This window comes from Arvicanthis niloticus, chromosome 26 (genome assembly GCF_011762505.2).
Source record: "Arvicanthis niloticus isolate mArvNil1 chromosome 26, mArvNil1.pat.X, whole genome shotgun sequence".
Taxonomy (NCBI): domain Eukaryota; kingdom Metazoa; phylum Chordata; class Mammalia; order Rodentia; family Muridae; genus Arvicanthis; species Arvicanthis niloticus.
Window position 1 is genome coordinate 34,409,744 of NC_133434.1, and position 26,189 is coordinate 34,435,932.

At 42.3% G+C, this 26,189-nt stretch overlaps 1 protein-coding gene across 1 annotated transcript in view; it reads right to left on the reverse strand.

The window, feature by feature from the left end:
- Nucleotides 1-26,189, reverse strand: part of Hmg20a (high mobility group 20A) — a 75,990-nt gene that overhangs the window by 17,055 nt on the left and 32,746 nt on the right. Inside the window, exons 2-4 of the mRNA XM_076925701.1 lie at nucleotides 13,241-13,333; nucleotides 5,830-5,974; nucleotides 3,172-3,384 (exon numbers count right to left, since the gene is read on the reverse strand). Of these exons, the coding sequence (XP_076781816.1) occupies nucleotides 3,172-3,384; nucleotides 5,830-5,974; nucleotides 13,241-13,329 (447 nt within the window). The 5' untranslated portion in view covers nucleotides 13,330-13,333. The remainder of the gene's footprint in view (nucleotides 1-3,171; nucleotides 3,385-5,829; nucleotides 5,975-13,240; nucleotides 13,334-26,189) is intronic.

Here is a 26,189-nt window from a genome sequence, read left to right on the forward strand (position 1 = left end):
ATAAAGATTAGATAAGGTGAAACTTATCTATGGATAGTAAGCCTGGGACACTTTTTCTTTTCCTCTTCCTCCTTTTTTTTTTTTTTTGGACAGTGTCTTTCTACATTGACCTGGTGTCCTGGAACTCAAATAAACTAAACTGGGCCTAGAAACCAGAGATCTTCCTGCCTCTGCCTCCCAAATGCTAGAATTAGAGGCATGTGGCACCATGCCTGGTTCTGGCTTCTCTTTAGATCATATAAACTCTCCTTTTTTCCGAGACAAGGTCGCACTGCATATCCTTTGCTATCCTGGAACTCACTATGTAGATGGCCTTGAACCTGTAAGAGCGCCATCTGCCTGAATGTTTGGGTTAAAGGTGTAATCACCACACCCAGCATCACAGACATTTTTTTTTTTATGTAAAACAAGTTACACATGTCTTTAAAATATCTCTCCACAGACTGCTTATGAATTATTAGGAAAAATTTATCAAGTAAATAAAATTACAAATAGGTAATAATGGGCCATGGTATATGATATGTGTGTGTGTGTATGTATGTATGTATGTATGTATGTATGTATATGTGATACTCTAGGTAGTACATATTATCTATCCTGACAAAGAATGTCTCACATCAATCTAATCACGAGGGAATGTCAGACAATCAGAAAATGAAGAATGTGTCCTTAAAAGTAAAAACAAAGACACATGTGTGGGGAAGAAGGGTCAGAGAGAGAGGGTTCTTACTCTCTAAGAATATCAAGGTATAACTTATAAAGACAAAGCAGTGCCAGGGAACGAACAGCCTGGGGAAAACTACACACACCTCACTACATACATCTGACTGAGCACAGCTTGTACTAGGTTAAAGCCACAGGAAGGGACGCTGTACGGGAAGACGTTAGTTACCTCAGTGTCTGCAGGCAAGAGCACTGCACTATGTTAACATGAAAGAGGGGACTTGATGACTTTATCAGCTTGATGACGTAACAGAGGATCCTTAGTCTTAGGAAATACAAAAGTCTTCTGGGGATAAAGGGCCAGCAGATATGCAAGTCACCTTTAAGTGATTCAGAGAAGAGAACGGTTGAATGTGCTAGCAACAGAGAAGCTGTTTACAAGGATTTCTGTATGTTCTTTGTACGGTTTCTGTTTGTAACTTCTGTGCATTTGAAATGATTTCAAAATCAAAAGTTGATCAAACACATACCGAACCCTATCCTTATCATCTGACAGTGGCTATCATTAGAGAACCACTGTCACTTTTGCCATTATCAGAAAAAATAAACCATGTGTAAGCATTAACTTTGCAATAAAGATAAAAAAGGAAATAATAACCTGGTATGTCCAGCTGATGATCCCCTAGTTATAAACTGCTCTCTGTCGGCTGCTACCACAAACATGAAGCTTCAAATTGAAAATTAATCTCATCTCTTTGAAAAAATTTGAATTCAATTAATTCCCAAGACAGTATTTTTCAATTCGGTTTCAGTCTTTTTGGAATCCATTTTAAAGCGTGCAAGTCATAAAGAGCTTAAGACATAAAAGAAATATAGATCTCTGCGATGCCGGGAAGCAGGGGCTTTAATGCAAGCCTGGCAACCCAGCCCCAGCCTCCCAGCCTCTCAGTGGCTTTTACCCAGCGCATGGCCGCCTTGTGCTTAATTCTCCTCCAAGCTCCCTGACAAAGGAGTTCTCCTTTCACTATGGCAACAGGGTTAGTTTCTGTCTTGGAGGAGAGAGATCAGATGGTTCTTGCTTTATTTCCTATAGTGGTTAAATTTGCTACAACTCTACTTAAAACAATCAGTAAAGCAATACAATCTTTTTCTTAAATAACATTCTTATGTGAATTGAAGAATTTTGGCAAATGATTTTTCCCCTCATTTTTATTCATGACTTTCATTTAGTTCAATGGAATACATTACTTTGATAGATTTCTTAATTTCTTAATATTGAACCACTTTTCAAAACATTCTTCTGTGAACTCAGTATACATATCAAATAGAATGTAGCTGCTTTGGTTGGGGGTAGATTCTAGAGTCCTTTTGGCTCACAATGCTTAGGACAGGAAATCTTGGGACAGTTTCTACTCACTGTGCTAGACACAAGAACCACAAAGATTCGGCTATTCTGGTCTTCCTTTCCTTCCCCATTGAATTTCTGGTGGTTCTGCTGTTCCTGGCCTCATAGAAACGTAATTCCTATTTCTACCTCTCTCTTTATATGCCTCTCCACCGGGGCCTGTGTCTTCTTTCTCTCCTATGAACACCAGTCATTGGATCAGGGCCATCTAAACCAGTCATACCTCTCCTTAGCTAGCTACATCTACAAAGATCTTGTTCTGAGACTGCAGACATAGACTTTAGGGTGCATGTTCTCCAACCTAGAACACAAAGCCAGCAGTCTGAATTCCTCTTCACCACATGGCACTAGCTAAGTGGGTGGCACTGGTCAACTTACTTTATTACTCCAGGTCTCAACACCTTGCTTCATTCAGTCTTTTTTCACTTTCCTGTTATTTTGTCTTTTTTTTTTTTTTTTCTTCAGAGCTGAGGACCGAACCCAGGGCCTTGCGCTTGCTAGGCAAGAGCTCTACCACTGAGCTAAATCCCCAAGCCCCTTTTGCACTTTCCTTTTGCAGTACTAGACATTGAACACAGACCTGTGTAAGGCAGGCAAGTGATCTGCTATGAGCTACATCCAACCCCCTTTTGTAGTTTCCTTTAGTTTAAGACTCTAAATTGCTTGGATTAGCCTTGAATTCACTCTGTAGCCTACATGGGCCTTGAACTTGTGCTCCTTCTGCCTCAGCCCTCTGATATTCTGATCTTCTAAGCACTGTGACCCAAGAAAGAATCAACTGTCCATCTTTTTTGCTTTTTTGATAGAAATCTTTAAAAAATATTTATATTATATTATACTACATACATGTGTGTGCATGTGTGTGTGAATATATGTCATGTCTATGGGGGTGCCTATATAGAGGCCAGAAGAGGATGTCAGATATATCCTCTATAGGCAGCTGTCAGCCACCTACCATGGGTGCTAGGAAATGAACTCAAATCCTCTGGAGGAGCAGTGAGTGCAGTCCCCAAATCTCTTCAGGTCCCAAATCTCCCTAGCCCCCAAATAATTTCTGAGATACAACCAAAAACGAGGAAAGCATCAGAAGCAGGAACCATCACCTGTTTTTCCTCAGGAGGCAGTTTACTCCACTCATTGCCCAACATCCTCGTGATTTCTGGAAACGGGACCTCTGGTCTTTTTGCTCGAAGCTGTTCTCGACGCTCGTTCATGAACCGAACATACCCTGTAAGGGGGGATTTGGGTGCATTGCTGTCTCGAAGAGGTTTCTTCCTTTTTCTCCCTTTGGACCAACCTCCTCGTTTACTTCTTTGCTATAAAACAAAGCAAAATAAAAAACCAAAACTGAAACAATAATCACTCAAGTAAGCCATCAGCAATATAACAAATACCAACATCAAAAGTGGACATGAGCTGCACTTTCCTCTAGGCCCTGGAGTGTCAAAACTCCCCAGCCCAGTCAAATACCAGAGACTATAGCACTAAATAAAAGTTCCAGATATTTCAACTGTAGACCTGTGGGTCATGACCCAGGGGACGTGTGTGTCAGATAACCCTTTCACAGGGGTGGCATATCAGATTCTTGCATATCAGATATTTACATTATGATTTATAACAATAGCAGAATTACAGTTCTGAAGTAGCAATGAAAATAATTTTATGGCTGGAGTCACTACAGCATGAGGAAGTGTACTAAAGGGTCACACAGCATTAGGAAGGTTGAGAACCAGTGCTTTAAGACATCATACTACAAATTTGAGAAATTTTTGGAAACAGGGTCTCTCTAGATAGCCCAAGCTGGGTTCAAACTCATTATGTATCCCAGGGTACACTCAAATTCATGGTGTTTCTACTGCTTCCGCTTCTTGAGTGCTGGGATTTCAGGCCTGAATCCCACCCTTGTTGTCTAAAGGGTTATTTTGGTGCTAATCCTGAAAGATGAGGACACCTCGACTGTGCAAGCTTGGGTCTTCCTCTATACTTCCTGACAGGGACGGTCTATATGAGACACTCAGTTGCACCAGGCCCAACCAGAGAAGGAGTTACTGTCACGTGCACCGAGTGAAGGAGGAGCCACAGCATGGGGAGTAAAAATAATTCATGAAAGCATTCCTCACTGATACTAAAGACCAGTTAGTTTCCCATAGCAAACATCAGACAGACATTTAAATTAATATTTAGTCTCAGGAAACTATCAGCAACATATCTAAAAGGAAGACAAGTTCTTTGGCTTGATGATTGTTCATTAAGATGTATATTTTATAAAGTCATAGCCTTTTTTGTCTTTTGACTTTGAGATAGAAGTCTTCATATACTGGGTTTAGCTAAAGCAGATCAAACCAACTTTTAATATGCTTTTAAGAACTGCAGTGTCAGCTGGCCATGGTGGTGCATGCCATTAGTTCGAGCACTCAGCAGAGGCAGTCGGATCTGAGTTTGAGGTCAGACTGGTCAAAGAGTGAGTTCTAGGACAGCTGAGTTACATAGAGTAACCCTGTCTTGAAAAAACAAACCAAACCAAACCAAACCAAACCAAACCAAACCAAACCAAACCCCCAAACCAAAAAATCACTCAAGCAAAACAAAAACCCCTGTGGTGTCACTAATATTTTACCACAGTCTTTCTTCTTGGCCTTCTAAATGAGACACATCGTATTTTTGTTCCATAATTTAACAAATGCATAGTCCATCAGTTAATGTACCATGGATACAGGAAGTTTTATTTCAGAGAAAGATGAACATGATTCAAAAAGGGACCGATGCATCTATGTATTAACTGGAGTACTGCACTGAGTACATGTGAATGGTGACGGCTCTGCATTTGGTAAATAGTATATTAGAGATTATGTTTCCAGTTTTGTTGTTGTTTTACTTTTTGAAAGCCTAGGAACATGAAGCCACTAAGGAGCCTAGGGATGTGCAAATGTGCTTAGCCTAAGTCCCCAGCATTATACGCCACACAAACACCACCCCACACCCACAGCAGTCACATGACACGTCAAGGCAAAGCTACTAGCACTCATTATTATCTTTAAAAATACTAATGGGGTAAATGAACAAACTAGTCTTTTCCCACAAGAGAAAAGACAAACATTGATGATGCTGTTCTTTGTTTGTCTTAAAACAGAAGAGTGGAATGTCATCAGTCATTTGTAATAAAGTCATCTATAACGGAAGGCCCAGGAAGGACAGGACTGCCCATGCCCATACTGAATTTCTGTGTGACCTGGGGAAAGATGGACCCTACATGAGGGAGGAGTCATTAAGTGACCTGGCACATATGACTTTGTGTTGCAGGGCTTGTGAACAGAGTGTAGCCATGAACAACGGCATAAAGACTTCTTAGTAGTTACTTAATTAAACCATTCACTCTTTCTCAAGACTGAGCATGGTAAGCACACCTGCAATTCTAGCACGCAGCTTGAGTTACTGGAGACCCTATTTCAAGATAGCAGTAACAACAACAACAACAACAACAACAACAATAAAACCAACGACACAACAAAACAACTCCCCGAGTACTGATGAACATTATAGGAGGTAGTTACGTTTAGTCAGATGGAGGGTAAACAGATGTCTCTATGTCATTAAAACCACTCATATGGCTCTAGATATGACAAGAGATACGTATGAGAAAGCTGGGCAAGTCTCAGCCCAGGGAACTAAGGCATGAGATGGCAGTCACTTCCCTCGACAACTCCTTGGATGCCTGTTGCTTTGGAAGCCCCAGTGGACAGTGATAGGAGATGTTAGCTCACCTCATCTTCAGGCCTTTGCTCATTGCCTTCTAGAGCATTGGAAGACTCACTCTGAAGCAGCTGGCCTTGGGAGAGATCCTCTACAAACTCTGGGTTGGTCGTTGATGTGGCTGCACTGCCATATGGACCCTCGGGGTGTGTTAACCTGAGCAACAGGCAAAGTACATAAGTTCAGCACAGAAAGCAAGTAAAACCTTCTCTTACCAGGCCGCAGACAAATTTTCCTGCCAGCAAAAACACAAGTCAGTACTTGAATTATTTCTACCACTGCAATCTGTATACAGTAGAATGATGTTTGACAGACATTTCCTAGCAAAACCAACTCGTAATTTCTGTCCAAAACAATGATCTCTCCTCCCAAACATAGACTTCATGTTTTAGCTCTCTAAGCATGCAGCAGAGCCTGGCTTTTATATGCTACCTTTCATGTGTTTCCCATGTGATGAGGAAAGCCTAGTAATGGAGCAGATGAATGGGGTTGTCCAGGTACTTTGACTCATCATATTAGAGCCATTTCTTAATGAGCACAGGAAATAACTCATACAGCATGGAGACAAGTGTCCTGTTCTGAGCTAAAATCATAGCCCAAGTATAAATGCTAGTCAGGCAGGTCCCCTATTCCAATAGATTAATTAACTGTTGACTAACAATTATTAACTATTCCAATATTCTAATCTAATAGGCTATTGGAAGCCAATTGTCTACTCCTAGTAAGTTCTTCTAAGAAGTAGATAAAGAGGGCACAAGATGACAGGTGACTGAGGCTTAGACTTGCATGTGCTAGTAAGGTGTTTACTTATTTATTTAAAGAGAAGGACTGAAAAGGTAGGAGAGGCAGGAATATAGATGGTAGAGTAATATTCAGTTATTACTCTGAAAGAATACACACTCCATTGGACAATCGGCAATGATCGCTGGACTGTAATAGATGGTTATAGAAAGTGTCAGACGAGGCCCCGGAGAAGGTCAGATGAATTTTCTATATGTGCAGAGGCTGCTACAAACATTTCACAAAGGCCATCTTGAAAGATGAATAGGTATTCATCAGGTAAACACTATCATCCTAAAAAGAACATGGTCTAAGAGAAGAAGGAGCCCTGGTGAGGGCCATAGACACGAAGGGATTTAAACACAGGCAGGATGAAGAGCAGAGACACAGTAAGTGGAGACTGGAATGAGTGAATTGGCATAAATATAAATAAGGAAGGAAAAGTAAGAGTCCAAGGTAATTCTGAGGCTTCTAGTCAGGGATTAGGTACTTACTATTAATCACGAGCAGAGCAGGGTGTATGGATGAGACAGACACATGGATGAGATGAAATTCTTATAGCATAATTAAATGGAGATACCCTACAGACAACCGGAAACCGTGCCCTGAGATAAAGAAGTAGGGGTGTGGGGCCTGAACTGTCCATCGTTTGTAACCAGGCAAGCCTTTCAGTGCTAAGACTGAGACATCAACCCAGCCACAGAACCTTTGACCTACAATCTGTACTGCCTGTAAGATGTGCTGGAGCAGAACTTGTGGGAGTGGCCAACCAATGACTGGCCCAATTTGAGGTCCATGCCACGAGAGGGATCCCACACCTGACACTGCCTAGATTGCCAAAAGCCAGAGACTGAATAGCCCACAGACCTAGGATATAATCAAACACAACTGGCCAAAAAAAGAAAATTAAAAAAAAAAAAAAAAAAAGAAAAGAAAGAAAAGAGAAAGAAAAAAAAAGTCAGTGAAATGATTCCTAATGATACTCTGCTACACTCATAGACTGAAGCCTACCTGCTACACTCATAGACCGAAGCCTATCTGCTACACTCATAGACCGAAGCCTACCTGCTACACTCATAGACCGAAGCCTACCTGCTACACTCATAGACCGAAGCCTACCTGCTACACCCATAGACCGAAGCCTATCTGCTACACTCATAGACCGAAGCCCAGCCTAATCAGCATCAGAGAGGTTTCATCCAGCAACTGATGAGAGCAGATGCAAAGACCCACACAGCCAAACATTATGTGGAGCTTGGGGAACCCTTGCAAAAGAAAAGGGAGGAAGGTAAGAGTCACAGGGGACAGAGGACACCAGGAGAACATGGCCCACAGAATCAACTAGGCAGGGCTCACAGAGCTCACAGAGACTCAAGTACAATCCCAAAGCCTGTATGGGTCTTCGGAAGGTTGTGTGCCTGTGTGCTATGGTTGTGTAGCTTGGTGTTCGTGTGGGACTCCCAACAGCGGGACTCAGCTGTGTCCCTGACTCGTCTGCCTGCTCCAGGAACCCTTTTCCTTCTACTGGGGCTGTCCTGTCCAGTCTTGATAGGAAGGTTATGTGCCTAGTCCTACCATACTGGTTATGCTGTGATCAGGTGAGATCCCTGGGTGGCCCGCTCTTTTCTCATGGGAAACAGGAGATGATTGGATCTGGGGGAGAGGGAAGCTGGTGACACACACACATGTATATATACACATACATACATACATACATACATACATACATATATATGAGAGAGAGAAGAAAAGTCCCACAGAACAAGGTCAAGATGATAGCATTTTAAAAGCAAGTGTTAGAAACATTAGGGATGGAGGCTGGAGAATTAGGAGAACACTACTGCAGGAGAAAGAAAAGGGAAACTTTAGAAAAGGGCGGTGGTAACCAAGAAAAAAGATGTTAAGGTAAAATAAGACAGGCTAGCTGGGTGAGGCGCACGCCTTTAATCCCAGCACTTGGGAGTCAGAGGCAGGTGGATCTCTGTGAAGTCAAGACCAGCTTGGTCTACATAGAAAGTTCCAGGTCAGCCAGGCTACAAAGTAATACACTGTTTTTTTTTTTTTTTTAATGTCTTGTGATTTTTTTAAAGATTTATTTATTTATGAATATGAATACACTGTCACTATCTTTAGATACACCAGAAGAGGGCACTGGATCCCATTACAGATGGTTGTGAGCTTTCATGTGGTTGCTGGGAATTGAACTCAGGACCTCTGGAAGAGCAGTCAGTGCTCTTAACCACTGAGCCATTTCTCCAGCCCCAGACACTGTCTTAAAAACAAAGCAAAACAACATAAACAGAACGAACAAACAAACAAAAAAACATGCTAAAAATGACAACACTGTTAAATCTGGATCCCCGGTTAGGCAGCTTTAGGGGAATATAATTTCAGTGAAATTATGGGAACAAATATCAGGTCATAGTGGATAGAACAGTGAACAAAAACAGATGCAGATTATACTGTAAATGAAGGAAGAGACACTTTTCTGACTTTTTCTAGGAGACATGCCAATGATTTTCCACAGGAGGTTTCTTCTAGATTGTTAAGGTCCTTTATTAAGTGTATGTTTGTTTAAAAAGCAGCTACGAAGTCAACATTAACCAAGTTCTTGAAAACGTAGTGCCACTGGGGCTGGGGAGATGGCTCAGTGGTTGAGAACACTTGCTGCTTTTACAGGGGACCCAGGTTCAAATACTAGCACCAACATGGTGGCTCATAACCATGGTTAACTCTAATTACAGGGGATCTAATGCCCTCTTCTGATCTCCCCAGACACCAAGTATGCATGTGTACATTCACATACATGCAGTCAAAACACTCATACACATAAATACCCCGTTTGATCTTAGCAGTGTCCTTTGCAAACGTCTCAGTTATTCTGGGTGTCCTGGGCCACTTGTGCTCCCCTTCATTCCATTATATCACTTTCATTTCGACTGTTACCAGCTTAAAACTTCCTGAGTTTCCAACATTTTTCTTCCATCAAAATATGCTTATCAGGTTGGGAAAGAATAGCAATCCCGTAAATTCCTGACAGACCTGGGCAGGTGGTGGGAAGGGAGTGGTCACAGGTGTCCACTGGGCATGCTCCTAGCTAAAGCCAACAAACCTTCCACTTCCCCCTTGATCTCACTCTCTCCTGGCTACTCAAGAAGAAATTTTTAGCAATTCTGCCCTGTCTGGCATGACCAGTTCTTCCTTCTGCAGGACTGGCACACTCTGTTAAAAGTATGTTTATATAATTCCTAAAGCAGAAGGAAACAAAACAAAGATACTGTGTTCTACCCAACTTCCAGTGGAGGTCTTCCTTTGTTCCTTCCCTCATTAGCTAAGGCCTTGGAAAGAATCGGTTATACTCACGGAATTCAACTCTTCTCCCATCTTCTCTGAAGGGAATTTCAAAGGAGATGCAAGCTTACAACTTTTATCTAGGCCACTGGTAAACATCGTGTGAAGTCCAGTGCCATTTCTCAGTACTCATCCCAGGTACCAGAAGGGCCTGGCACAGCCAGCCTCTTCCCATCCTTTGACACATACCATCCATTCTGATGCTAGTCCCCTTGTGTAACTCTTTATGCTGCTGCCTCTCTGCCCTCACTGTGATTCTGGCTGACTTCCTTCTGTCTGTCTTCTAGACGCTGGAGCTCATGCTCTTCAGGTGCTGGTGCTTCCCCACCCCCGGCCACACCCCTGCCTCCAGTGCTCATTCCTTTGGTGATTTTATCTAGTCTCATGGCTTTCCTATTAGCTACATGCTGTGATGATCTCCGCTTCTTCTTTCTAGCCTAAACCGTCTGGAATTTCAGAACTTGGTATGGTATTGCCTGACTGACATCCCAGCTTAGAACTCTAACAAGTCCCTTAGTTTTATAGCTTTCTCATCAGGCTTCCTTCCTTTAACTGTTCAGTTCCCCCATCTAAGTTAGAGGTGACTCCATCTTTCCAGCTGGTGATGCCAAAACTTTGAAACTGCCTTTGTCTTCTCCTTTTTCATCTGCTCATCTGGTCTCGCTGGCAGATCCTACTATCAAAATAGCTCTGGAATTTCATACTTCTCACTAACTCCGTTCCCACATCCTAGAAACACTCCGATTAAGTTTTTTCCCCTCACGAGCTCAGCAAAAATACTCTCCTCAAAGTTCTGAGTGATGTTCTTCAGGCTACCATCTCTCTTCCAAATTACTTCCAGATCCTCTCACGTGGGTGTCTTTGCTCCAGCCCTGGCTTCCTTTGCCCTGCTGGCAGCAGAACAGTCAGATCAGCAAGAATCAGTCAGACCTCATTCTCTTCAAACCCTCCAGTGTGTAGAGGTTAAAGGACCTTACAGTCCTGCATGGTAGCCCTTCCTACTCAGTACAGCCTATTAGCATCTGGGGCACTGGCTGCGAGCTTGTTAGAAACACAGCCCTACCATGGATTTTCTACACCGGAATGCATTTAAAGATCTCAAGGCATTTCCTTGGTACACTAAAGAAGCACCCACAGAACCCTTTGTTGACCCCCATCATTCAGTCTGCTGCTTTAGCCACGTGGCCTTTCTGGCGATTCTGCAAGGCAGCTATGTCCTTCCTTCCAGGCTCTTCCCTTGAGTGCTTCCTCTGCCCATAAAAGTCTTCCTTAGGTAGTAACATTCCAGTGACCTGATTTGTTTTGGGGGAGGGAGCCCAATGCTCAAATTATGTCTCAGTAAGTGTTTTCTTGGCTACTGTCTAAAACTGTCCCCTAACCCTTCCTACTCCCCTCACTCTACTTCCTGTCAACACAGAAGGCACCCTGCTTACAGTTCACTTTCTCACTTTTCTCTCAGGATTGAGCTATAAAAGGAGGAGGAAGACAAGTGTGGTGGCCCAGTTTATAATTCCAGCACTCAGGAGGCAGAGGCAGGAGGATTGTCTCGAATCTGAGGACAGCTTGGTTTACAGAATGAGTTCTAGGCCTATTTGGGCTACATAGTGAGATATTGTCAATCCAAAATAAAAAGTAAAATAAAAAGACCACGTTTGTTATTTCTTTTGACCTTTGTTTTTGATCTAAGGCCTGAACACTCTTTGGTATACAAAGAGTTTGTATGGCAAAAATGTTGTTTTGAGACAGGATCTCACTCTGGAGACACTGCTGAACTTGAACACAGAGATCTGCCTGCCTCTGCCTCCCAAATGATGAGCTTAAAGGGGTATACCAGTTTGCCTGGCTAAACCGAACATTTTTCCTGAATGAACTAACTCAGTAAACAGGCAGCCTTTAGAAAAGCCTTGGGGAGCAGTTTCACTTAAGCAGAGAGGTCAAAGGGCAGATGTATCAGTGAGGTGAGAAATGGATGTGAGGGAAGAAAACAGAGTCACACAATATCTGTTTTGGAGTATTTTTAAAAGGGCTTTAAAGAAGATTAAAATAATTCTTTCATTTCATTTAATAGTGAATACATTTCTTCTTTGGTAAACAGCTTCTAAATATCAAGAAAAGATAAAAACCTCAAGCCAGGCGTAGTGGCACAGGCCTTTACTCTAGTCACTCAAGGAGGCAGAGGCAGATTTGAGACCAGACTGATCTACAGAGCGAGATCAAGGGCAGCCAGGGATATCCAGAGAAGTTTTGTCTCAAAAAGCAAACAAGCAAACAAATACAACCCAAACAAACAAAACCCCACAAAAAAACAAAACAAAAAAACCCCTCTCAAGTGGAACAGAGACTTTCAAGGTAAGAGGTAGACACGGCTATTAACTTTTCTCTGAATTATTTTATAACTCTGTCTAATGATTCCATGCAAAAGTGATGGAGGAACAAGAAGTTGGCTAAACTTCTAAGCATCTTTTTTTTAATTATTATTTTTAATACAATGTTGCTTATTTTTATGTGCATGGTGGCTGCGCCCGACTGTGTGCCCAGGCACTGCACGCACACAATGCCCTCCCTCGGAAGGCAGCGTCAGCTCTTCTAGAACTGGAGTGGTAGAAGGTTGTTGAGCCGGGCATGTGGGTGCTAAGAACTAAACCAAGGTTCTCTGGAAGAACAGGCAGTGTTCTAACAACCTAGCCATCTTTTTTGCTCCAGCCTCTAAACATCTTGAACAAAGAATCACATTAAAGAGCTAGAACTTGGGCTGAAGACATGGCTAAGAGTGCCTGAGGACCAGAGTGTGGATCCCAGGACTCATGGGAATGCCGGGATAGCCCGGTGCAGCACTGAAGGAAGTGGACCCAGGAAGATCACAGGGGCTTGCTGGCTAACTCATTAAACAGAAAACTAAAAAAAAAAAAAAAAAAAACAAAACAAAACAAAAACTAGTTCACACCCGCTTCCACTTGCCCACACACATGCACAAACCACACACAAGTCTGATCTTTGAGGAAAAAATAAAAACTATCAAAGCTTACAGAGAAAATTCGTTTGATTTTTAGCGTGTTCTGCTAACAGGTATTCCCTTTGCCAGGCCCACAGTGCTGCTGAACCAATTTACAGGGACTGGACCGCAGCCACAAGCACATTACAGAGTGGTTTACAACAGCTTTCTTTGAAAAGCCCAACAAATGCACCTTCTACACTTATGGCACAAAACTGCCTGGTTAGCACCTCATCCTTGGTCAGAAGCCGTGTTCGGAAGCCTCTGCAGAGGTCCAGAGTCCCGGAGCAGCGGCTTACCCAGTTGCAGCCAGATCATTGCTCTCCTTGGAGCCATCTTCATCTGCAAAAAGGGGCGGCAGGGTAGAACTGGCCATCAAGCTTTCCATGTCCCTGCAAGGAAGAGACAGTCATAAAAAAATTAATGGCTTAATTACTTCTGGTTCAAGCTCCACTAATTTAAGGGCCTGCCTTTCTTAGCTTTATTACATCAGCAACAGAATAGAAACTGACCTAAATGTTTGTTTTCCTGACTTGGACACATCAATTTAAACTTTGTGGTTAAAGGGCTTTTAACTACGCTCTTTATCAACTAACCAGAGGAAAAACAAGTTGGGGGCTACGAAAATGGCTCAGGGTAAGTAAGAGCGGCAGTGTGCAAGCATAAGGATACCCAGCTTCATACTTATAAACCCAGTGCTGGGGGACAGGGGACAGACTGGAGTCACTGGGAATTACTGGTAGGCCATACTAGCTAACATGGTGAGTTCCAGGTTCAGCAAGAAGCCCTGTCTTATGGGAATTCATTAGCAATTGATAGAACAGGCCACCGGATGGTCTTCTCCGCATGCATAGGTGTGTGTGCATGCACATACATGGGGATACACCACACATATATACACTACACATACATACAAATAAATGTAAACAAGCCCAGTTTTAATAAGCATAGCATACTTGGAAAATCTTTTATTCATTCACTAAAGTGTTCTTTAAAAAAGTAAAGCAACTTTAACTTGTTGTTCCTGTGTGTGCACTGCATGTGAGTGTGGTGTGTGTGCATCATGGTTTATGTGCGGAGGTCAGACGCTGTCCTTCCACTATGAGGTCTGTCTGTGCAGCAAGTATTTTTACCCACTGCCCCATTTCCCTAGGCCTTCAGAAGTATTCCTTTCCTGTAGAGATTTTTTAGGTGGAGTGACCTGGAAGTGCTGCCACCTGGAGCAAGATACTTAAGCAACCACTTTAAGCTAAGGTTTCACCATTGTAGACACAGACAAAACTGCTGAGCTAACTTACAAAATTTAACTGACTTAACTTACTGAGAGGGATTAAGCTGAAAGCACTTCATGAACAGGCTAAGACAGCAAGCGTCTGGAGCACGACGACATGCAGTATCATTACAACAGTGCCAGCTCTTAGTCCCTCATGAATCATGCTTGCATTAAATGGCGACAAAGTGAGCTCTTCAAAAAGGAAACAGTGCAAAGGAAGTAATGGACGGAAGGCATCCTGATGTGGTTCTGAGTCAGAGAAACCACACTTCCAGGTCAGAAACCTGCACCACTTCACTGCCATAGCCACAGCGGGAATAGCATGCACCTGCGTACAGCAAACAGCTCAGCTTAATTGAAGAAAACACATAAATCACAAGAACCTGAGGTTATCGGGCTGCAAGGATAAAAGGACAAAGTGACAAAGAGAGTAATTTCATTTAGCATATCTCTACAGAGAAGGATTTTTCCCTTTCAAGGTTTACCACCAAGGGCTTCACCCCATACAGCTAAAAGCAGCAGCAGCCAATTCATCACGAAAGTGATATTCACACAAAACATTCAATAGTGACCCCAAACATCAGCCGCTTAAGTGGAACTGCAAAGCACTCAAGAGAGAAGGCCGCAATCAGTGGGCGAATTGAGAAGTAAAGGATGGATCTCACTGAGGAGGCCCTTGGCAGTACTCGGGTGCTGCTCCATAGCGGGTTTGGGGAGAGGCTATTAAAGGCCAGCACAGCAGCTAGATAGAGCCAGTGTTCATCCCGGGGGAGGGGGAGCACTCAGGGGGAAACAGGAAGCAGCTGCAGGTGACACCGACCCACATTCTCAATGTTCAATGGAATGGTTTAATTCCCCAATACTGAAACTGACACTTTACTTTTTGTTCTTAGTTAATTTCATTTCTAAAGTTATTATTTAGCAGACCAAGATCCATAAATAACTGAACATGACAAAAAAGCTTCTTTGTATTTATCCTAGAACTACGGCATACAGAAAGCCTGAAAGGCAGAGGAAGGTGCTCCTGCCATGGGAGGGAAGGCTTGAGAACCGTTTTCAGTTTCTTCAAGACAAGGTATTTACAGTGGAACGTCTCTGACAAGTACTGTAGAATCCCACTTGCTCGCTAGAATGATCCCAACGCAAATGTTCTGAAGTTTTAGCTCATATTATTTAAGACCGGATGAGAGCATGGGCTTTCAGGATTACCAGCCCAGTATTAATGTTCATTTACCTTGGTTCCTTCCCCACAAAAAGAGAGAGTTAGAATCCATAGTCTAAGAGTCACACAGCCTCCAGCCTAAAAAGGACTTGGTCAACTTATTTCTGAAAGTGTCCCTAGAAGTCACTGGCCTTTCAAGAACCTCAGAACTGGGCATCTGAAGCCTTTTGGCATTGCTCCCACATTCTTAAAGGGATATATTATTTGGCAGGGAACAAATTAAGTGTTTTTTTTTGCTCACTATGTCAACATGGCCTTCTTAAGAGTGTTCCCCAGATATCTTAGTCAGTTTTTGAAATGTAGGGAGACAGCTGGATAACACAACCTTAACAACATATAAACAGAGCACATAAACAAAGGAAGTTCAGAGAACACACTTTCCACGCCCCCAGCCTGCACTCTAAGTTTGTGTTACTCAACCCATATGGCTTCAGCCACATTTTCTCAGTGTCACTGAGCAGCCAGGCCTCTAAGAAATGAGTAATAAAGTGGGTGGAAGATAAAGGGGCCAAGATCAACAAAAGAAGGAAATGAAGAAAAGGCCAGTGAGAACCAGAGGCCTCTAAAGTAGCTCAGTAAGTTGGAAAATACAATGATTTGCATGAACATGGCTTGGACCCCATGGGAGTGAGCTTTCATCTGGTCCAGGACGGGGTGATTCAAAGTGAATCACGGCTACTAAGTCACCCAATGCCAAAAGTCCTTCAAGCGCATCATCTGGGCCTGATAATGTACCAGGACAGAGGTCACAGTGAACTTTACAATCCCATGCAAGGCATTTAAGACATTTAATGAATGCTACTCTGGAAGGAGCAGAAATGTGTACAAAGGCAAAGCAAAATACACACATTTGCTTCTCTGCTGCCGTTTACATAAATATCATGCAAGATACTTCCTGGCAGAGGGACCTACAAATTCCATACAACACTAACTATTCACTTAGCCAAGAGCTAATTTAATAACTAATTTAATACTATCTTAATAACTATAAGGTATAATTAAAAATTATATCAATCATATTAACTAACCATTCTCTCTGTGTAGCCAGCTGGGTTACCAAGTCATAAGGGGTCCATGGTTGTGGGGCACCTGGAGGGATGGCCCAGTGGATACTTTCCCTACCAAGAGTGAGGCTCTATGTACAAAGCCGGCAAATGTGGCAGCTGCCTGTAATCCCAGCACTTGGGAGGGTGAGAGAGACAGGATTCCTGGGGTAAGTTGATTAAGACAAGCTGAATCAGGAAGATCTGGGTTCAACTGAGAGACTGTCTCAAAACAAGATATGGAGAGCAAGCTACCTAAAGTCAATTTCAGGCTTCTACATGCGTGCATACTCGTGTGCACCTGACATACATGCAGACATGCACATATTCAACAAATAATAGCAAAAAGGAATGTGGCTTTTGATAATATAGGGCAACAAAAAAGGAAACTGGGTGATGTTTAAATAGTATTCCTTGGACCAGGGAAGGGAACAGGGCTTGCCAAGCTGCTCTGACGACTTGGGTTTAATCCTAGAACCCATGGTAAAAGAGAACCAATCCCTGGGAGCTGGCCTCCACTCGCAAGCCATGCAACCTGATGGGCAAACGAGCTTGCTGTCTGAGCCTGACGGCCCGAGTCAGACCGCCATAACCCACAGAAAGCCAGATCCACTGATGTGCCGCTGTGATCACAGGATCCTACAGGAAGACCGGAGGTTGGAGTACACATGCCAGGAGCATGCACGGTGACAGAAACAGAGGCTGCCTCACAAGATGGAAGGAGAAAACTTCAAAAGTTGTCCGGTGACCTTTACATGAGTACTGTGACACACAAATACCCACATCCACACCCTTTACCCCTCCTACAAAATAGCAAATACAATAAAAAGGGAAAAAAAACCTCAACTATATATTACCTACAAAGAAAACCACTTTAAATATAAAGATGCATACAATAGAAAGAGACACCATACTAAGAAAAACAAGTAAAAGTAACTAATAATAATTCCAGATTAAAAACTTTTCATCTGCAAAAGAAAATGTCAAAGTTTCAAATTGAGAGAAATATTTGTAAAAACCGTATTTAATAAAAGAACAATTTAAAAACAGACCAAAACCTGCAGAATAGAACCTTATCAAAGAAGACAGACAGAAGTCAAATAAGTATATACGATCACATGTCATTAAGTAATTGCAAATTAAAACTACTACTGTCTATCTATTAGATGGCCACAATCCAAAATACCGATTACAGTAAGCGCTGGCAAGGACATGGAGCAATAGTAATATCCACTGTTGATGGGAATGCAAATTGTTTCAAGAGTATGTGTGCTTGCTAAGTAATTCTGAAGTCATGATCTTTGGTATGTGGCTAATTGAGTTAAAATCTATGTGTATAAAAACCCTGCTAGACATGGGTATTTATAGTAGTTTTATTCATATCTGCCAAACCTGGATATAATAAAAACGTCTTTCAGTTGGTAAATAAAGTGTGGTATAACCAGATAATAGCATGTTATTCAGTAATATAAAGAATGAGCTAGCAAGTCATGGCAAGGCACAGAGGAAACAATACGTATTACTAAGTACAAGATATCAATATGAAAGTAATATTGCACTAGTCTACTAATTTGATATCCTATGGAGTAAAAATAACTAGTGGTTGCCAGGATTTGGTGTGGGGAACAATGAATATGGAGCTTTTTAGTGAACTGAAACTATCCTGTAGGGTAATTCAGCAAGGGACAGATATCATATGAATGTCAAAACCCATAGCATGGGTATCACCAAGAGGAAACCTTGGTGTGAACTATAGTCATGTGCCAATTTTGTTGATTACAACAGATGTGCCATTCTGGCCAGGATGTGGCAGTAGGGTGGGCTGTGGGTGTGTGGGAATGGTGAATACATAAAATTCTACTTGCCTCATTTTTTTTCCTGAGGGCCTAAAGCTACTTAAAAAATAGAGTTCATTTATTAAAAATCACTGTATTAGATATTTAGCAATTATACAATGTACATGTTTTTGGCATATAGCCAGGTGGGCATAAATACAACTGACTTTGCTATGCCTACACACTTAAGAGGAGGGAGTGGAAGTACCAAGGCTGACTACAGCATCATCTGCTAGCTGTGAACACTTGGCTGGGAGCATTCAGTAGGCTGTAGGCATTAATCAGCATGTTCTACAGAGGGGATAAGACACTGCTAATCCTACTCGGCAGTTAACTGGGATTTAGTTAAATAAGACTGAGTAAAGAACCCTTTCGCTGTAGGCTTTTAAATGGGACAAGAGGAGAAGAGCTGAGAACAGGTAATCTGCGAGGCAGAGGGAGCCAATCAGTGTAAGTCCTGAAATAATGCTCAGAGAGCTGACAGCATCCTCTGCCTTGGACTGCCTGAGTGAAAAAGAAATGAGAAGAGAAAAAGAGTGAGCTGGCCCAGTTAGGTGGTGGGCATGCAACTAGTCCCAGCACTTGAGAGGCTGAGGCAAGAGGACCACAGTGAAGCCAAACCAACCCAAATGCAAACCCCAAACCAACCAACCAAACAAAACAACCAAAAAAACCTAGAGGGACTGGAAACTCAATGGTTAGAGCACTTGTCATACAGAGGACCCAGGTTCAATTCCTAGCACTCATACCATAGCTCATGATATTTTTAATTCCAATCCCAGAGAATCTGATGCCCTCTTTAGGCCTCTGTGGGGACCGGGCACATACACATGATGAACAGACATAGATTCAGGCAAAGTACTCATAAACATTAAAACAAAACAGCAACAACACTCCAAACAGAGATAGGTGTGGTGGTACACTGTTTTAAACACAGGAATTGGGAGGCGGGAGCTGTAGGATCAATAGTTTTAGGCCAACCTCAGCCATATAGTAAGTCTGAGGCTAGCCTGACCTGTAGGTCAGTGAGATCTTGTCTCAAAAAATTCAAAAACTAAAGCAGAGAGGTGGACATAAGGAAGTATTTGGCTAGAGGCTGGGCAGAACAGGTAGACTATAGGGTTCTCTATTTCTAGAATTTCAGCTCAGGCTCCTATGACCATTAGTGATTTAAAAAATTCTAAGAATGAGATAGCAGAAAACCAAATCTTCATATATTCATCCATTCAGCAAACACCACTGGCTACCCACCATGTTAGGCTTTTCTATACACTGGAGATGTGATAAGCTGATCTCAACAGGCAAAAATCCCAACTCTTTTGGAATTCACAGTACCCCGGGGCAGACAGACCAAAAAACTACTGAGTAAAGTGAATGGTGCTATTAGGGGCACGAGGGGAGGGAGTATTTTCTATGAAGAGGCTAAGAAACCTTCAGTGCAGTTTCCTTTGGAGGAAACTGTGTGCACACATGTGAAGGAAGAGCAGGCCAAACAGACGGAGCACCTAGTGCAAAGGAAGGGCTCTGCCCAGTGTGGCTGAAGGAGGTGGCAACCGGGGCTGGACAGAGCCAGGGGCAAACGCCTTGGTTCGAGAGCTAACCACAGCACAAAGCTTTGAAGGGTACATTACAGGTTTGGCTTATGTCCTAGAAAGGAAGCTACTAAAGTAAATAAGGCATGAGAGCTAACATTTTTATGGGGTCACTCTGGCTATGAGCAGGCAGAGAGGGAAATGACAAGAGACCATGTAGGAAGCTTCTGCAAGGAAGAGGAAAGGTAACGGAGGCTTAGAAGGAACTAGTGGTAGAGGTGTGAAGTTGTTAGATTCTTATACTAAAGGTGGAGCCAGCCTGGAAGTTTAAAACAAACTAAATACAATTAGGAATAAATCTATGAACTGTGCCCTGTATAAGCATTAACCATGGTCTATTGATCTGATTAATAATAAAGGGTGGGCTGTATTGAAAATATACCATCTGTAACTGTTTTGAACGTAGATAGGTGTTTTGTTACAGGAGAAGTAACTCAGCTGCCATCCACTGTCTGTAGCTCATACATGTACAACAAGCCCGTGTTCCTTCTATTCACCAAGGGATCAAGGCTGTATGTGCCGTCAAGAGTGGGCAGCTGTGCTTTGTGGCATTTTACAGTGTGCTCTCTCTCTTGGGATAGAGATGTTCTTCAAAACCAAGAAAGGAAAAGAAGAGGCCAGAGTTAGAAACAAACATAAATCTGCCATCTTGTTTAGGATATTTATGAAATTACAGTTTTGCCAATGTAGGAATCAAATAATTAAAGGAAATCCAATTCCTGTCTATGAGCATGCATCCCCCTTGATGGAACTCTTACTATCACAACACAGATGTACTGGAGGGAAAATGTCCCCACAAAAGTTAAGAAGCAGTGTTTGTTTACAGGAAAAATAAAGCCACTTTCTTCTGCCAAAGCAAAGCTTGCCATTTTACGGCAGTGTATTGTCTTGGAGTTTACTTTATGGTCCATTTGTTTGGCTGTTTTATGGTGTCTGTTGGTTTTAACCTGCCCTTCCTACACAGCCTACCTAAGCACTGCTTTTACTAGCAGTAAACAAGGAAGTGACTCTGACCAATAGCAATTCAGTAGGACCTGGCTTCACCTCTTCAGTGTGGAGCGCTCATTCCCTGGTGTACTATTCAGCAGTACAATGGTGGGTGTGAGGGTCTGGGATGCAGCTCAGCTGACTCAATGCTTAGTTAGTTAGCATTCGAGGAGTCCTGGGACTGAACTTAACCCTACAGAAACTGGCCATGCAGGTACACGAATGTAATCTCAGCACTTGGGAGGTGGAGGCAGGTAGATTAATATTCAAGGGCACTCTGACTTTACAAACCATGAGTTCAAGGCCAGCCAAAGTTAAAAGAAACACTATCTCAAAACAAAAACAAACAAACAAACAAAAAAACTTAAGCTGGACAGTTGTAGTGTACACCTTTAACCCAGAACTGGAATTTGAATTGTGAGCAAGGCCAGCCTTCTCTAGTGAGTTCCAAGATATGCAGAACTATACAGTTGAGACCATGTCTCAAAACAAAAACAAAAATACAAATAAAACAAACAAAAAAAAAAAAAAAAGGAAGAAAAAGGGGATGTTGGGATAATTGTATTCCCTATAGGGTATCAGGTGATATTATCTCTCATATATAAACACACTCGTACCTCTTTCTGCCTCCTTCTTTCTCTCTGGTAGGGGTGGGCAATAAACCAGGGCCTCAGCAATGCTAGGTAAATTCTCTTTTCTAATATTGAGCCACATCTAACTAAACATCTATATATGACATTTTAAAAGAACAAACCTCCTTTTAATTACACAAAGCACAAAAATAAATTTTTATTTGGTGAAGGTATGCATATTTTATACTCTTTTCTTGGTAACTATTTTTTTGTATTTATTTGTATTCAATGTGCATTTTTATATGTGTGGGGCCTGCTTGTATTTGTGTACCAGGTGTGTGCAGGGCCAGTAGAAGGCACAGGATTCCCCTAGAAGTGGAGTTCCAGATGTTTGAGCTGTCACACGTAGTTGCTGGGAATCAAACCTGGGACATCTGGAAGAGAAGCAAATGCTTTAACCTCTGAGTCACCTTTCCAGCCTCTTTTCTTGGTGGTTTTAAAGGAATGTTTATCAGAATCAGGGGATTTAAACTTAGCATGGCAGCTCATATCTGTGACTCTACTCTTACTACTCTTAGGAAGTAGAGACAGGAGAATGATTGACAGTGAGTCTGAGACTCCATTTAAAACGGGAGGGTGTGTTTATAACTATCAAGAGGGAAATAATGAGATCTCTAAAAAGCTTAAAACACTGCTGTAGTTTACTATATGTCACTATGTTTGGCATGATGGTTGGGTCGGGAATACATCCCACTGTGACAAGTTCATGTGCTGAAGAACTGGTTTGCAGCTTGTGGTACTAGTGGGAGAGGACAGGGGTGCTGGAAGGGGAGGCCTACATACTGAGGACATACCCTGGGAAGGCATCTGTTTGTTTTCTGGCCCTTTCCTCTTCTTCCTGTTCCCCATTTTTGTCATCCTCCCCTGTTTTCTTTCTTCCCATCTGCTCTGAGGTGGGCAGCTTTGCTTTACTTCCATTCTCCACCATTAAACCCAACTTATCTCAGCCCCATGGAGCTAAGGCAACCATGGCTTGATCCTCCAAAACCATGAGCCAAAAAAAAAGGTTCTTTACATATTTGGTCAATAGAAGACTAACATACACCGAATGGCAGAAGTGAATAGAATAAAAATAATAACAAATTAACAACATACTCATGTCTTTTTATAGTTATACTTCATAATTTGGAGACAGTCAAACAGCTAAAAAGTATGTGGAAAGGTGGTAATGGTCAATATATGTAAATATCTATTTTAGCATAACAGATGATACAGAGATATAGATGAATTCGGTGACGAAGGTAAACATCTGAGGCGACCTTAATTATCACAGTACACGTTGATGCACAGGAGAGCTAAAGAATACAGACAACAGCTGAGCTCACTAACTGACAAATAACAGCTCGGAGCACTTAACTATTGAGAAATCCAGTTCATGCTAAGGTAGTGAGCACCAAAACAGTATGGTTCAGGGTTAGGGTCTTAGGAAGGCAAGGTACAAGAAAGCAGAAGCAACAGGTCCCAGACAAACATTAGTGGAAGGTTCTAGGGCAAAGGTGCAGGGAACACACCTTCTCTCGGCAATCTTACCCACTTCTGCCAGCTCAGCTCTGCAGCTGTGAAACAACTGAAAAGAAAAGGCGGGAGATGTTTCTTTTAAAGGCAGGAAATTCTAAATCTTTTACCCTTTCAAAGGCAAGTGCAGGGGCTCAGCTGATAGAGACTGTCCAGCATGCACAGCCCACCGGGTCTAATCTCCAGCACTTCATAAGCAGGGAAGGGGGGGCCTATGCCTGCCACCCCAGCACTTGGGAAGTCGCTGCACAAAGAGCAGAGTCCAAGGTCATAAACCAGAGAGGCTGCAGAGTGAGTTTGAGGACAGCCTGGGATACATGAAACCCTGCCCCACACCCCCAACAAAAACAATAGCAGCAACAAAACCAACAATCTAAAAACACTGCAGAGGACACTGGGTAATTCAGATTTTCTCTGCCAAAAGACAAAGAAAGAAACAAACTTATCAACAAGGAGGCAATGGTCCTGTCTTCACTACCACTACAACGCAAAGGTTCTTGCTTGCTCGCTTAAACAGATGGATGAAATGCTCTCAATTGTTTTTATTGTACTTTGCATTTAAATTCTAAAGAAGACAAGTTACTAAGTAGCCACAAAACTCAAGTCTGGGTTATTGCCAAAGAAGTCTTAGTGACAGACATCTAGGCTGCCTTTCAGCCATCCCTTTTGAACTAGGCAGACAGGGCAGGAGAGGTCAACCTGTCTAGCAGGGAAACTATGAGCTCTGTTTATAAAAGTCATGTTTCATATTTAAAAATCACCCCAAAGGTTCTATACTCAATTAAAAAATAAATTAAAATTTATATTTTGAAAGGTTTGCATTTGGTTTTATAAAAACTAATGTTTTATATTATGGAAGGCCAAGAAACAGGTGAAGTCTGTCTTCCTGGTGGATAGCTAACAAATTCTGGAGGGGAGGGGATATTGTGACTTTTTATTCCTTCTCCATTATCTAGCAACAGAAGACATTTCTCTTATTGATTAGAAATATATGGTTGACTCAAATTATGAGCTATTAAGTCTCCCAATAAATTACATGAAAAATATATTGAAATTATCTTATAAAACCCCATGTAATTGTGGAAAACAGACCATGGCAAGAAGTTTTTACATCTCCTAAAAAAAATTTAATTTTGAAAATTTTAATACAGATGATTTTAAAAAACATACATCCATATTTCAATAGTAGGAAATGTAATACTGGGGCTGGAGGGATGGCTCCAGTTTAGAGTATTTGTTGCCCTTGCAGAAGTCCTGGGTTTGGTTCCTAATATGCACAAGGTTTATGATCTATAGCTGAGCAAGGGGGCAGGGTCAGCTCATCTTGACAGGGGCAGTCTTTAGGCTATGAACTGGAGGTAGGGGTGAAAGTTATGGTGAACGCTTTCTGCACACACCATCAACAGTGGTGCATGGACAAGGAGAAGGCTTTGCCGTCCCTTTGAGCTTTAACCTGAGGGGTGGCTGGCTTTGCCATCATCTCCTAGATGAGGCTATGGTCTTTGACATGGCTATGCCCAATCTCAGCAACATGCATTCACTCAGGACTTGATTCACACAGAAAACCCTCCACGCCCCACAAGTTCTGTTGCTTTGATAAAATACCCTACGTAAAGCAGCATAGGGGAAGAAAGGTCCATCTGGGCCCACAATTCCTGGGCATAGTCTAGACTCACAGCATAATATCCACAGTAAAGAAGAGAGAATAAACACAGGGATCCTTACGTGATTCCTATGCTCAGCTGGTGTCCTTCACTCTAACACAGTCCAGGCCTACCTAGCCGATTAAATGGTGCTGCCCACACTCATGGTGGGTCTTCCTACCTCAATTGACAATCAGGAGAACTCCCCACAGACATGCCCAAAGGCCAACCTGATGTAGATAATTCCTCAGTAAAACTCTGTTCCCTGGCAGGTGTGGTGGCACATGGTTTTAATCCCAGCACTCGGGAGGCTAAGGCAGGTGGATCTTTATGATTTTAAAGCCAGTCTGATCTACAACTATGTAGAGAGATTCTGTCTCAAGAGAAAAAAAGACTGTCTTCCAAGGTGACTCTAGGTTGTGTCAAGTCGAGGGGGAGGGGGACGAATGCCTATGCCTAACCCTGCCAAAAATGTATGAGAATGCCAGATACAGTGACACATACCTTTACACCCCAAAACTCAGAAGGCAGAGGCAGGCCGAGCTCTACAAATTTGAAACTAGCCTGGTCTACACATTAAGTTCCAAGCCAGCCAGGGCCACACACACAGAACAAGCCTGTCTGAAAAAACAAAACGAGAATATTTACGGCAGCTTTATTAATAATAACCTCAAATACTAACAATATCAGGGATCAATTATATCTCTTATCTTTTTATTTATTCTTCTCTTATATATTACATCCCCAACCACAGTTACCAATCCTTCTTCTCCTCCAAGTCCCTTCCATCTCCTCCCCCAGCTCCTTCTCCCCTTGTTCCACTCCTCTGTTTCCCTTCAGAAAAGAACAGGCCTCCTGGGGGTATCAACCAAACAGATACATTATATTCTTACAATGAAAACAAGAATACTGTAAATATGAAACCATCACATGCAATATGGATGAATCTCAAAGGCTTAACAATGAACAAAAGAAAACCACCCAGCACTTGGGAAGCTGAGGCAGGAGAATCATGAGTTTGAAGACAGTCTGAGCTCCACAGCAAATTCCTGGTTAGTTTGAGCCACACAACACACACATCCAAAGGAGCCAGGATAGTGTTGTGTATTTTATGTACATGATTTTCAAGAGCAATTAACTCTATGGCGACAGAAACCCGAATAGCCGTTGTTTCAGATGCAGGGAGAGAAAGGGGCTACTGACTGGAGGAGTGCCCCAGGGAGCTGAAATATTTGCAGGTGTGTATCTATCTATCTCTTTATTTGTGAACAAACACATTGACCTTACACAGTTTGTACATTTTTTGTACCAAAACAATTTAGAAGCTATCAGAGGAACACTGACTTAGATAAGCAGTTTAGGACTAAGGTTCACAAAGGACAGGAGCCGCCAACTCCTGAAGCTCACCCCATCCTCAGTCTATTCACTGTTTATTCAGCTTCTGAGTAGCTCCTGCAGTCAGACAGTGTCGTTCTTTTGGAATGAGCTCCAAACCTGTCCCTAAGA